The sequence below is a fragment of the Lycium ferocissimum genome, chromosome 9 (genome assembly GCF_029784015.1).
Source record: "Lycium ferocissimum isolate CSIRO_LF1 chromosome 9, AGI_CSIRO_Lferr_CH_V1, whole genome shotgun sequence".
Classification (NCBI taxonomy): domain Eukaryota; kingdom Viridiplantae; phylum Streptophyta; class Magnoliopsida; order Solanales; family Solanaceae; genus Lycium; species Lycium ferocissimum.
In genome coordinates this window covers 34,896,231-34,910,463 of record NC_081350.1, presented here as the reverse complement: position 1 = coordinate 34,910,463, position 14,233 = coordinate 34,896,231, and the positions used below count along the sequence as shown (strand labels likewise).

At 28.9% G+C, this 14,233-nt stretch overlaps 1 protein-coding gene across 4 annotated transcripts; it reads right to left on the bottom strand.

Moving 5' to 3' along the window:
- Positions 1-9,356: 9,356 nt before the first annotated feature.
- On the bottom strand, positions 9,357-12,459 carry LOC132030429 (IRK-interacting protein-like). Of its 4 annotated transcripts, none has more exons than XM_059420054.1 (2): positions 12,222-12,459; positions 9,357-10,953 (listed from the first exon to the last, which is right to left on the bottom strand). In XM_059420054.1, the coding sequence occupies exons 1-2, from the start codon at positions 12,288-12,290 to the stop codon at positions 9,541-9,543; spliced, it is 1,482 nt and encodes a 493-aa protein (XP_059276037.1). In that variant the 5' UTR covers positions 12,291-12,459; the 3' UTR covers positions 9,357-9,540. The 4 variants fall into 4 exon arrangements, with proteins under 4 accessions (XP_059276037.1, XP_059276038.1, XP_059276039.1 ...); XM_059420055.1 differs by having other exon boundaries at positions 9,357-10,950; positions 12,222-12,454; XM_059420056.1 differs by having other exon boundaries at positions 11,982-12,340.
- Between the last annotated feature and the right edge of the window lie 1,774 nt (positions 12,460-14,233).

Here is a 14,233-nt window from a genome sequence, read left to right as displayed (position 1 = left end):
ATTCTTAACACTTGTGTATTTTTTTTTATTTTACTTATGAAAATGAAAGTTGCCTCTAAAGATACTTTGTTCTTTTGTAAAGTAAACTTTCCTGCCTCCTCGCATATTTTTCTAGTTCTTAACACTTGCGTAAATTTTTGTTTTGCTCATAAAAATGAAAGTTTGCCTCTAACAACATACTTTGTTCTTTTCTAATGTAAACTTCGCCTCCTCCGGCATACTTGTCTAATTCTTAACATTTGTGTATTTTTTTTATTTTACTTATGAAAATAGAAAGTTGCCTTTAATAGCATACTTTGTTCTTTTGTAAAATGTAAAACACAACTCCTCCGTGATACTTTTCTAGTTCTTAACACTTGCGTAAATTTTTGTTTTGCTCATAAAAATGAAAGTTTGCCTCTAACGACATACTTTGTTCTTTTCTAATGTAAACTTTCCTCATAGCATACTTGTCTAATTCTTAACACTTGTGTATTTTTTATTTTACTTATGAAAATGAAAGTTGCCTCTAACGTACTTTGTTCTTTTGTAAAGTAAACTTTTGCCTCCTCCGGCATACTTGTTCAAAACTTTGCCTGATTATTTTTTGTCAACTGAAGTTACTATAATTTCAAGTCTAAGTCATTGAGCATTGTATACTAATCAAATGGAACGTATAAACTAATCAAAATCAGAACAAAGCAATAAATTTGATCAATTCTATGTTGTTGAGTAAAATTATGATTCGCAATGTGAATCTCAACTGCATATCAGTTGTTTAGTTCATAGAAGATGATTTGTTGTTATTTTCAAATATTAACAAATCTAAACTTAATAAAGCATCAAATTAGGGATAAGGCATCATTACCCCCTACTGTAGTAGCGTTTTTTTGCGCTTAATACTAATGTTTGGTCCTATCACCTCCTAAACTATTTAAAATCGTAATATTTTACCCCTTAAACGCGATGCCCACTCTCATATGGGAGAGTGACATACACTCTCCTTGCCACATGTGCATTTATTTTTATTTTTTTAATATTAGGCATTACGTGTCAATTTTTAAGAATAAAAAAATAAAAAATTGATTTTTCTTTTACAAAATTTATTTTTAAAACCCGTTTTTAAAAATAAAAAAAAAAGTGAATTAAAAAACTGATTTTTCTTTTAAAAAATTTATTTTTAAAAGCTGTTTTAAAAACAAAAAAAAAAAAACTGAAAACGAGAATTTAAAAAAAGATTTTTCTTTTAAAAAATTTATTTTTTAAAACCCGTTTTTAAAAAAAAAAAACTGAAAACGCGAATTAAAAACTGATTTTTCTTTTAAAAAATTTATTTTTAAACCCGTTTTAAAAATTAAAAAAAAAACTGAAAAGTCGAATTAAAAAACTGATTTTTCTTTTAAAAAATTTATTTTTAAAACCCGTTTTTTAAAAAAAAAAAAAAAAACTGAAAACGCGAATTAAAAAACTGATTTTTCTTTTAAAAAATTTATTTTTAAACCCGTTTTAAAAATAAAAAAAAAAACTGAAAAGTCGAATTAAAAAACTGATTTTTCTTTTAAAAAAATTCATTTTTAAAACCCGTTTAAAAAAAAAAAAAAAAACTGAAAATGCGAATTAAAAAACTGATTTTTTTCTTTAAAATATGGAAAAATGGATTTGTTAATAATATGGAAAGCTTGATTATTTTTTTTAAAATGTCTTAAAAGATCTTGATTTTCATGATTTCATTTTCTTGGGACACTTTTATTTTTCAAAAAAAAATCCGGAAAAAGTGTTTTTCTTCAAAATTTGAAAAAAAAACTGATTTTTTTATAAAATTTTGAAAAAATTAATTATTTTTTAAAATGTGAAAAAATATATTTATATTCATATTTTTAGAAAATACAAATTTTTAAGAAAAATTAAGTTTTTTATTTTTTATGTTTCTCACTCTCTCAAAGAGAGTGAAACACACTCTCGCCACATCGGCATTTAGGGGTAAAATATTACGGTTTAAATAGTTTAGGGGGTGATAGGACCAAACATTAGGTAAGGTGTGTCGTAGCAAAAACGCTACTAGGTGAGGGGGGTAATGATAGCAATAAATTTGATCAATTCTATGTTGTTGAGTAAAATTATGATTCGCAATGTGAATCTCAACCGCATATCGATTGTTTAGTTCATAGAAGATGATTTGTTGTTATTTTCAAATATTAACAAATCTAAACTTAATAAAGCATCAAATTAAGTTGAATTACATTCAATTGAAACGCTATATATTATGTATTTTATCTTTTTCGATGTTGTAGCAGCAAAATCAATGGAGATTTCTCCGGTGAAATGTTGGAACGATGGAACGATGGAACGATTGAAAGGTTTGTTGTTGAAATGATGAATATGTTTAATTGGATGTTTGGGGTTAATTCGACTTTCGTATTTTTATATGTTATGGGTAGGGGTAGTAAAGTCTTTTCTTATTATCTTTTAGCTTAAAAGGGCAAATATTAAAGATCACGCATTACGGGGGCAAAAATTAAAGACCAGCGCATTTGAAGGGCATTCGCGCCAATTGCCCATTAAAATTCGGAACTAGTTGGACTTTGAGTCGTGGCCCAAACGTCTAGAATGGAACATGTACGTTTGCCACGGCCCACATATTACTGTACCAATCGTACGAGCTGGCCACTTTTCGGATCATTTTTTTTTTGGTCTTTGACATATATATACATCTTAAGGGTAAATATTTACGAAACGTGACGATAGTTTTATATTTACAAAACATAACATTACAAATCCTATACAAAACATGCTTTATATTTTAAAAAAAAAAAATTAAATTATTTTTTATTTTTTAAAAATCATTTTTTTTAAAAAATATTTTTTTATTTTTTATTTTTTTTTTTAAAAAAAAAAAATTATTTTTAAAAAAAATTAATATATTTTTTTTTGCTCAAAAACTTATGTATGAAAGTTGTATGAAATGTGTATATCTCGCTCAAGACTTAAAAAGTTTGCTCAAAATTTAGTGTATGAAAAATGTATGAAATGTGTATATCTCGTTCAAGGCTTAAAAATCCGCTCAAAATTGTGTGTATGAAAACAATATGAAATTTGTATCTTGCTCATGTCTTAAAATTTCGCTCACATTTTCATGTATAAAGTTCATGTTAGATTTAAAAATTAATACAACTACAACAACATTGTATATAACTTTGATACAACATTCAAGACTTAAAATAATCGCTCAAATTTTTGTGTATGAAATGTGTATATCTTGCTCAAGGCTTAAAAGTTCGCTCAAATTTTATGTATGAAATAACGTATGAAATGTGTATATCTTGATTAAGGCTTAAACATTATGCTTAAAATTTTATGCATGAGAATGGTATGAAATGTGTATATCTTCTCAAGACTTAGAATTTCATTCACATTGTTTGTATATAAATTTCATATTAGGTTTCGGAAAATTAATACAACTACAACAACATCAGAATAATTTTCATACAATATTCAAGGCTTAAAGTTTTTCGCTCAAAATTTTGTATATGAAAATTATATTAAAAATTTTGCTCACACATACACATTTCATACAACTTTCATACATAGAAATATGAGGTAATTTTTTAAGCCATTGAGCAAAAAAAAAAAATTAATATTTAAAAATATATATAAATTTTTTTTTAAAAAATATATATATTTTCTCGAAAAAAAATTAAAAAAACGAAAAATATATGAAAATCCGTGTTTTTGTAATATATCGTTATGTTTTGTAAATAAGAAAACTATCGTTACGTTTCGTAAATATTTCTCCTTAACATGTATATATACGTAGTTTTCCCTTTTTTAAACGGTAGCAGATATTTGAAAACTTATTGAAAAATACTCCTATATCTTTTTTATGTGCAAACACAATTACAAATGTTATTGACTTCGAATTTAACCAAGTGAAAAATTCAGGACATTGCCATGAGTTTTGATATCAATGATAGTGTCATGGATTTTGAACAAATAAAAGTGAAACTTCGTACATGTGTCCTGAATTTTGTCTTGTATAGTGACGGAGTTTTGACGGAGTTTTACTTTTTTAACTTCGAGATCAATAACAATGTCATGAATTAAAAAATGGCTATGTTCAAATACTTTTAAGTCTATTGCAATTTTTTAGTTACAAGTCAGGAAAATAACTATTTTTGAGGTTTACCCTCTAAATTACACAACGATACATTCTACTGTGATTTAACGCCATAGTCACCGACTCACCGTTGCTCTTTTTTTTTTTCTTCCTCCTCTTGTTAATTACTACTCCTCTGTAAATGGACAAAAAGGTATTATAATTATTCCTCGAACAACATATATCCTTTGTTTTTTCGTTTTTTGATTGATAGGTGAATGGTGGTACAATTTGCATCTTAAACGGCACTTTGAATGTTGAAATTGGAAAACACTATAATATGATCTATGAAGGAATAAAATACTTATGGGATAATACCCATTTTTTGTAGTCTTCACATGAATTTTTTTGTTTCTTTTTATCCCTAATTAAAGTTTTAATGACTCACAAAGTCTTCATACATTTTGATAAATTTTAGGAACTTTAAAGACTTTTTTCATATCATTCGAAGTGATGATTTCATGAAAAAAGTGATAATGGGCCCCACGAAGCACATCAATCATACATATTATGATTTTTTTTATGTGAAAATATTATATTAAGCTTGTTATAAATTATATTTTTATTATTAATAATTTATTATAGACACGTAAAGAAATCATCCATTTATATCTTATATGGGCTTAATTATTGAATTAAAATATTGTTCTTATGATATTGATTTTTTGTTGATGCTATTTACAATCTATCATATGATATTTTAAATTTTATTCGTCCGATTAAACATAATTTTTTATTTTTTATTTTCTCCTGTAATGTTTTATTATACGTGCTTGCAAGCAAATCTTCCCCAGACTCCTTTTTGTGAGATTTCATTGGGTATGTTGTGGTTGTTGTCACGTGCTTGCAAACATACGTAATTAACAAAGATTTCACTTAAGGTAGGATTAAGTTCTAAAGTAAAAGAATAAACACTAATAATTTATATCATTGTTAAATATTTTTAAAATGTATCAAAAATGTAAATTATAGTCCTTCCATCTCAATCGAAAAATGAATTCCGAAGCACGATAGCTAATTAATCTAAATTTACGTGCATACACTCTTAACATAATATCTAATATAAAACATTATTTTCATATATATTATGAAACTCTCTGAAGAAAAATGTAATTAAAGGAAATACAATTTGACCTCTAAGCAGTAATTCTACTGAAAAATTGTAAAAGTATATTTTCACTTTTTTAATATCAAAATGTTTTGGGAAATACGGGATAGTCAATATTTTATATAATTTCGGATAAAATAGTTAAGTTCAACATGAAAAAAATTATTACAATGTAGATTCCATATAAAAGTTCATTAAATCAAGAAAAGGAAAAAAGATTTTTTTAACATGCATGGAAGGAAAAAGTAAGCTTAAAGTAACAATAATTTAATTTAATTTTTTTTTGCAGTACTTTTTCTATTGTTTAATTTGAAAGAACATATACAAAAGTATCTTGCAATACCAAAACTTTTAATTATTTATATTTATCTATAAGTCTACTTTATTGATTTCATCATACAACATTATTGTAGCATTAAATATTTTTGACAATTAGTAGTATCTTTTTGTAAAAAATAGATTAGCTAATATAGGTTCAATTCAGAGAAATAAATGAAATTAATGTAACATATGAAAAGCTCATTGGATCATTGGAGACAAATATCTCAAAAAGTCAGTAAAATAGAAATCAGAAAAGCTTTCATTTGTTAGTCTAATATATAAACTAAGAAAAATATTTTCCTTTAACTTTCAAATACCTTTTTTTTTTTTTTTTTTTACTTTAATATTTTAGAATTCTTAAGAAAGTGTAAAAATAATACTAAAAAATCAAAGAAGCAAGAACCAAAAAAAAAAAATTGCAAATTTAATTTTTAACATCGGTTTGGGCCTAGGCTTAGCACGGGCCAAATGACACTAGTATGATAAATATTCGAGTCAATTCCTCAAATGGTCATTGAACTTGTAGAAAAGTCCTACTAAAGTAACTTTTGAATTTTTTTGGACAAAAAGGTCATCAAACTATGCCCATATTTCCAAAAAAGTAAAACATTCCATTTTTGAACATAAGACCCCTTGACTTATTTTTAAATTATAACCCATTTGAATAGTTTTTTTTTATTTTCAAAATGTGAAAAATATTAATTCAAACAATATTTTTAGAATATTGCAAAATTGTGTCTAAAGTAGAAAATAAATTGATATAGTTGAATGATAGTAGAATTAAGCACGACGCTTAATTATAGATTTTTTAACTGATTATAAATAATTTTTCCTGATATATAAAATTTTCGATTATCAAAAAAAAATATTTACTATTTTTATTTTCTTGGAGATGAACTTGTAATATTTTGATTTTAGTTAACTACTACAAATAAGTGGATTATAATTAATATAAATATTTTATATTTTTAGAAAGCATATATACAACTAATTGTAAAAATGTTTTCATTTTTACGAAGTAGTTATCCAGCACGATTTTTTCTTTGAGAAAATTTATCCCAATATTATACAAAAATTTATCCCAATATTATACATGCATCATGCATCTATATAACGTCTCATGTGTTTCAATTATGTCCAAGCACTTTCATCCAAGAAATGTTTAACTTCCTGCTTTGAGCAATAGAAAAATATTAAAATAGTTCAAAATAAGTTGATATAACAAAGAAAATCTTATAGCATACTTAAAGTTTGAATTGTGATATTGTTTTATTCTTATAACTTGAAATAATACTTAAATTTTTTATTATTAAAACATGAAAATATTATTTGAACAAGAATTTCGGAGTCTTGAAAATTGTGCCTAGATAATGAATTTTGTAATTTAAAAATGGGTTAAGGGGATTATGTCCAAGAATGGATTGTTTTATTTAATTGGAAACAAGGGCATAGTTTGATGACTTTATTATCCAAAAATTATCAAAAGTTACTTTAGTAGGACTTTTTTACAAGTTCAATGACCATTTGAGGAATTGACTCTAAATATTCGGGAAAAATATGAAACCTTAATTTTTGAGCAATTTTGGTCCCTCAATTACTAATGAAGTCTAATTTGGCCCTTGCAATATTTCGCTAAGCATATTTAATCTTTACTAATAACTGGGGATCAAAAGTGTTATTATGCCTACTTTTAAGAAACTCTTAATTAAGCATATAAATGAATTTTACTAATGTTGAACTTTTGTTTTTTTTTTTTTTTTTTTTTTTTTTTTTTTTAACAAGTTCATGTGACTATACTTCGCCCTGCCCTATTTTGTAAATTTCTTCCATCTTCTTATCAAATTGAATACTTTTTCTGCCTTTGGATTATTTATTTATTCTTAAATAAGTACCTCCCACTTTCAAATGAAATAATTTGCACTTTAACAAAAATGTTTTCATATTGGTGCGTTAACAATGTTGTGATTCATATGTATGCTTGGTTGCATTGTAATTTGAGAGATCAGTAATGATTCAAAAATTTAAACTCATTTTTTTTATTTTTTATTTTTATTTTTTTAATGAGAAATCTTGGTTGGTCCGCGATGCAAGTTTTGAAATTCAATGGATGATGTGTCTGTTTCTCTATCCTTCTCTGCTAAAATTCCGTTTTGTTTGGTCGAACCTGTAATGTATACCTATTAACACATCACGACGCTCTTATCACTAAATCAAAGTCATGAGACGGCTTTAAACTCAATAACTAGTCATCAAAATCAGGTCTTGTGATTTCGTCTTTTAAACTATGCTTTCAATTATTATCCTAATATTATTTTCCGTCTTTATATTATTCCTAAATGTTATTTTTAGTCAACTAATGTCTCACTAGGTGGGACAAATAGTATGTCATATTCATATATATGAAAGCAAACTATGTACGTAGTATTATTTTATGTGAAACTGGTCAACCATATATTAGTAATCACAACATATTAACCAGCTCTTGATGCCAACAAACCATTTCTAAAACAACAATGCGTATAGATCAATACCTAGAACAAATGTTTGTCTTTTATTCAGACATCATCTCTAAGGATAATGATGTGCCGATAAAGATTACTTTCAATACGTATTGTGTTTCCAAAGGGAGAGAAAAAGTCTGATAAATACTTCTCTTAACATGTAGTGTTTGTTGTACACGTAAGTCTTAAATGTCAAAATACAAGGAGATAACTGTATTTAACTGTGATCTAGCGATCAGTAAAATGGATGAAAATCATATAAATTGAGATTCAAATCCAACAAAAAAGCTAGATTTTCTTTCTGGCAGCGGACACAACTGTTACATCGACCCCTTCCTTTCCGTTGTTTTCGGTATTTTCCGAGGCTGAACAGAAATTTTTGTTATGAAAGAGAAACAAAATCCGAAGGTAGCTATCGTAATGGGGAAGGCAGAACGAGGAAAAGGCCCCTCGACCTTCTTGTTTTCGATGGAAAAAAAATTCGATCTCTGAGAGCATTTTTTCCCTTAGTAAACATGCCGGGGGCTGGTTTGGCTTCAACATAGGCTCAAACATGTCTAAACCTTCATTAGTAATTATTCGATATTTGTACTAGGGAAAATAATTATTTTTGTTGTCTATGAAAAGCTTAGATATCAAAATATATGAAGATTTGAAAATCTATGAGAGTGATTCTTTTAAAAACTAGTGAGTTGGACTTCTTGCAATGGTCCCGGCAAGTACTCAATAGGACAAATTTGCAGGATGAGGAAACCTAGATGAGGGCTGTCAAAGACAAGAACAACTCATATACACCACCAAGAAACTTTACTACTTTCTTGTATTGGCTTAGGCACCCCAAGAAATGAAACAACTTCCAAAAAAAGAAAAAAAGTATTCATTCATCACAACTTACAATGTGCATGTTACCTTCCTCTATTATATAGTTTGCACATTATTATGATCCATAGGGAAGTTTTTGTCCTCTTTTTTATCTTTCATTCCAAATGGTATTATTTGTAGTTATTCATCCGGTGTCCGTACCCTAAAAGGGTCCTACTCATTCGAATTCGCGCCGCATAAGACTAATTAAAAGAAAATTATTCCCTACTATTGACTTTCTTAGGGATCTTTACACAAATAATCTACCGGCTATATTTAATTTAAGTGGTTGTGTGGGTTCCTAATCGGGTTAATTCTTCTCCCTTCTTTTTTTACCCAAAATTCGAACCCAAAACATCTAGTAAAGGATGGCAAAATCCCATCCATCCCACCACAATGATGTGATCATTTAATTCCCATAACGAGAAAAGTCTGATAAAGAAAAATCACCAATTTGACCAAGTAATGAGTAAAACAATGCAAGAACTTACAACAACAAAACGCCAAATATTTCACTTTGCTTTAAAAGGTCCTCCAAAATCTAAGTACATAAAAAACAAAAGTAAACTAAATATTTTTCACATGACATTTCATACTATCATATGTCTAATTTGTTGCTATGTAGGTGATGGGGTTAAACCATTTAGATCACTACCCCTATCATTGTTAATGCCACCATGAATAATGCTACTATTATTATTGTACCTGCAAAGCACCTTGCACTTGACCACATTGTCATAGACATAGAACCCTGGGGTGACCATGATCCTAACCATGGCTGGGACCAACTTCTTAGCTTTATCTCCACCCATATCCTCCATGTAAACACAGTCAAATTTCATCTCTTTATCCACTCTGAAAATAGGCAGTGTTGGATGAAGTGAGTTAGCCAAGAGGTGCACTAACCACACTGCTTTTGATGCACCAAAAAAAGCTTGCAATAGTGGTTCAGACCAAGGTTTGTTCCATCCCAACATAGCCACAATTTCACTCATTTTCCTATCACAAAACTTGCTGAATTCTTCACTGTAAAATCTTGTCCCTTTGCTCAATACTTCCTCCCATGTTAAATCCTTCAATCGATTGTACAAACCAAAATTTGTCTCACATCGATCGATGGGGTTCAAGATTTGGTTACAAGAACTCTTTTGGAATCCAATAGATTCAAAATCCTCATAAAAAGCTTTGTTCAACAAAGATTCAAGATACACAATTAACCCCCTTGGGTTTCTTGAAATTGAAATCTTGATATCACATGGTTGGAGTAGTAATGCAATTCGATCATAAACTTTACCACCAATTTGTCTAAGTTGAAGTGTCATCGATCGACTTAAAATCCTAACAGATGATCTTGCTTCAGATACCATAACCAAAAAATGCTCAATAACTTTGTCCTCTTCACCAAATTTCACTCTTTGAATATTTAAAGGGGATTTGTTGTTGTTCATAACATTGTTGCTACAAACTTCAAGACCAGATTTAAGATTATGGCAATAAATTTCAAGCTTGTTTAGTTTTTTCTCAAGCTCAACCATAGAAAACTTCAATCTTGATGCTTCTAAAATAGCCTCATCTCTTTTTCTTGTAGCTTGAATTAGCTTATGTGATAGCTCAGCCAATGCAATTTTCCAGTTTTCCTCTCTTGACCCTACATCAGTAGAGGACTCAACTTCTGCTGCTGATGATGATGATAATCTTGGACTTCTTTTAACCAAAGTTGAGAGGACTGATTTGAAAATACCACTACCACCATGAGGGCTATTTATAGAATTACGCTTGTTGTTGTTGTTGTCTAATGGAACCACAGTGATTTTCTCTCTATTGCTAGGCCTGCACTTGTTGCACAAAACACCCTTCTTGTCTTCATTTTCTAGCCTCTTTTTGTTAGGCACTTTGGATTTATTCTCTGTTTTAGAGTGATGTAAAGGTGTAGGATGGTGCCTGTATTCAACTTCACTTGGAGTTGTCTCTGCTCTATAACTGCTTCTCCCTTGTGAATACTCCTCTTCTTCATTCCCTTCTTCAATCTGCTTTATAACACACACACACAAAAAAAAGGAGAGGAAAAAAAAAATCATCTAAACAGAAATTGCATAAATAATCCAAAAGAGAACAAGTGGTAAAAGATTGAGGGGTGAACTTAAATGGAGGATTTTGAGGAGGAAGAAGAAGAATTAGCCATTGGAAAAAAAAAAAGGGGTAGTGAGTATATATGAAAAAGAATGTTTCTTTCTGTGGAAAACAAAAAATCTTAAAGATATGTGAGGTTTCATTCTCTTTTCACTAAAGCAAAGGATAAAAACTCAATCGTTTTGAGCGACAAAACATCACTAAACAAGAATCAAAGGGCACAAAAACAATAATTTGCTTGAATAACCAAAAGAGAAAAAAGTATCACTAAACAAGAATCAAAAACTCCTAGTCATCATTTTGAGAAGGAAGAAGAAGAATTAGCCATTGAAATTGAAATTAAACGTAAAGGGTATTAAGTATATATGAAAAAGATTGTTTCTTTTTGTGAAAAAAAAAAAATCTTAAAGATGTGTGAGCATTTTCATTCTCTTTTCACTTGAGCATGGGGATAAAAACTCAAATCTTTTTCAGAGAAAAAAAAACATCACTAAACAAGAATCAATGGGGAAAAAAACAAGAATTTGCTTGAATAACCAAAAGAGAAAAAAGCATCACTAAACAAGAACCAATGGGCACAAAAACAGAATTTGCTTGAATAGCCAAAAGAGAAAAAAGCATCACTAAACAAGAATCAATGGACACAAAAACAAGAATTTGCTTGAATAGCCAAAAGAGAAAAAAGCATCACTAAACAAGAATCAATGGACACAAAAACAAGAATTTGCTTGAATAGCCAAAAGAGATAAAAACATCACTAAACAAGAATCAATGGGCCAAAAAACAGAATTTGCTTGAATAGCCAAAAGAGAAAAAAAAAAAAAAAAAAAAAAACCATCACTAAACAAGAATCAATGGGCAAAAAAAAAAAAAATTGCATAAATATCCAAAAGAGAAAAAAGGATTAAAGAGTGAATGGTGAACTTACAGGAGTGAAAAGAGTAGGAGAAATGGAGGACTTTGAGGAGGCAACAGAAGAATTAGCCATTGAAAATGACTAAAATGAAAAGGGTATTGAGTATATATGACAAAGATTGTATCTTTATGTTGAAAATCTTAAAGCATGGAATAAAAAAATCACTAGTGAAGAATCAATGGCCAAAGAAAACAGAATTTGCATAAATAGCCTAAAGAGAAAAAGGGATTAGAAAGTGAATAGTTTACTTACAGGAGTGAAAAGAGGTGGATGACGAGGAGAAATGGAGGATTTTGAGGAACAAGAAGAAGAATTAGCCATGGAAATTGAAAATTAAACCAGAAGGGTGTTGAGTATATATTATATTATATACTATAGTATATGAAAAAGATATGTTTCTTTTTGGTGAAGAAAAAAATTAAAATGTGTTTTTTTTTTTTTTTTCGTCGGCTTGTAATCATGATTTTTAATGAATCACAAAACAGATTTTGCAGGTTTTTGTTCTGAAAAATTGAAATTATTATATTTCAGCATCTTGTAAGCTAACCCCACCCCCCTAAGCAAACTAACCCGAAATAAGAAGAATCTGAATTTACCAGGTCAGAATTTATGACGTCCACGCGCTATAGAAGTGTTTTAGGAGTTAACGATTGTCTACTATTACGTGACACATAGGTACGTGTGTTACACGTGGCGATGTTGAGTTGGGTCTTCCTTATGACTTATGAGTCAAGAGCCTGTTTGGATTGGCTTATTTTTGGTGTTTTTAAGCCTTTTATAGTTTGTAAGACTTTTTGTGAGTAAAATGTCAATGAGTTTAAGAGCCTGTTTTTATGGCAAAATACATCAAAACCCCCCGAACTATACCCGGTCGATATCATTTACACACCTTAACATCTAAAAATGAATTTATTTGCACCTTATAAGCTAACGTAAAAAAAACAATGATAATTAATAAATAGGTGAAGTAGTAAAAATTTTTTAATTTAATAAAAACCGCTTTCAACTTTTCTCCATTTTCACCACTACTACTCCCACCACCCAAACCCGCCTAATTTCATTTCCATAAGGTGTTTTGGAGGAATTAGAAGAGATAATAGCATCATTAGCAACTAATGCACCAATAACTTTTTTTGGGAAGTAGTGTTTAGGTAATCATGGATTAGTCTTCAAAAGGACGTTCTTCTAATGGGAATTCATTAGTTTTGTGTTTACTCGGTAAAATAAATTCTTTTCAAATATATTTTTCTCAAAGAGGTTAAAGATGATATTTGCTTATGCGTGAGCTTAAAAAAAGGTTTTTATTATATCTTGGCTTGGTAAACAAAAAAAATAAGCCATCAACATCCAATCAAGTTTTGGAAAAGTAAGCAAAACCAAATTAGGAACACGTTCAATTTGTTTCATAACGAGACTATAACGACATTAAAACTTAACATCTTTTCCGCATTCATTGCTTACGCCTTTGTCTTTCTAAAGCCAACCGTGTTTCTTCCTTCTCGGGACAATGTCAACTCAATATGGCAAGGGTGAGACATATTTGATTCGTCCATGTGCTTTACGTACGTGCGCCTCGTTTTTGTGCTTCATTTACTGACGTGAGAAATGAAAAGTGAATCCACATCCAAGCCTTTAACCTCGCATCGTTGATTTTTGAGTAAATCTAGAATAAACCCCCGCAGATTTCACAGCCAACGTCCTTTGACCATTTGAATTTGGCGATTTTTTTGATGCAAAAAACCAACCCCACGACAAAAGCGCGAACGGGACGGTTTGTGACCCATTTTAATTTTTTAAATATAAAAAAAGAAGAGGAAAATTAGTTTTTAAAATTTTTAATTTTGTTAATAAAGTAAATAAAGCAAAATTGTGAAAGAATAAATAAAATAAATAAAAATTAGAGAATTTTTTGACGTGGCCATTTATAGAGAGTTTTATAAATATTATATCAGAGCAAAAATATCACTTTTAAATATATTAGGTGTGTAATAGGTCGTCGTATAGTTTAGGTGTGATATTTTTAATGTATTTTGCAATTTTAAAACCATGGTTCCACGTGCTTTTACGCATGGTTTGAAACCATGATTTTAATTTTTTAAATATAAAATTTAACCAATTAGTTTATATTTTGTAAAAAAAGACTCATAAGTTGATAGATATTTTTAACAATTACTCCCATCAATCATTTACCAATCTCATTAACTTCCACCAAATTTTATTTATATCTACCAACCTTTTAATTTTGTAAAAAAAGACCCATAGTT

What these genes read in the sequence shown, in the direction of transcription:
- LOC132030429 (XM_059420054.1), bottom strand. Translation starts at nt 12,290, where the DNA reads ATGGCTAATTCTTCTTCTTGTTCCTCAAAATCCTCCATTTCTCCTCGT. An exon ending in ATCCACCTCTTTTCACTCCT is followed by an intron (nt 10,954 to 12,221) that starts GTAAGTAAACTA and finishes TGTGTTATAAAG; the next exon opens with CAGATTGAAGAAGGGAATGA.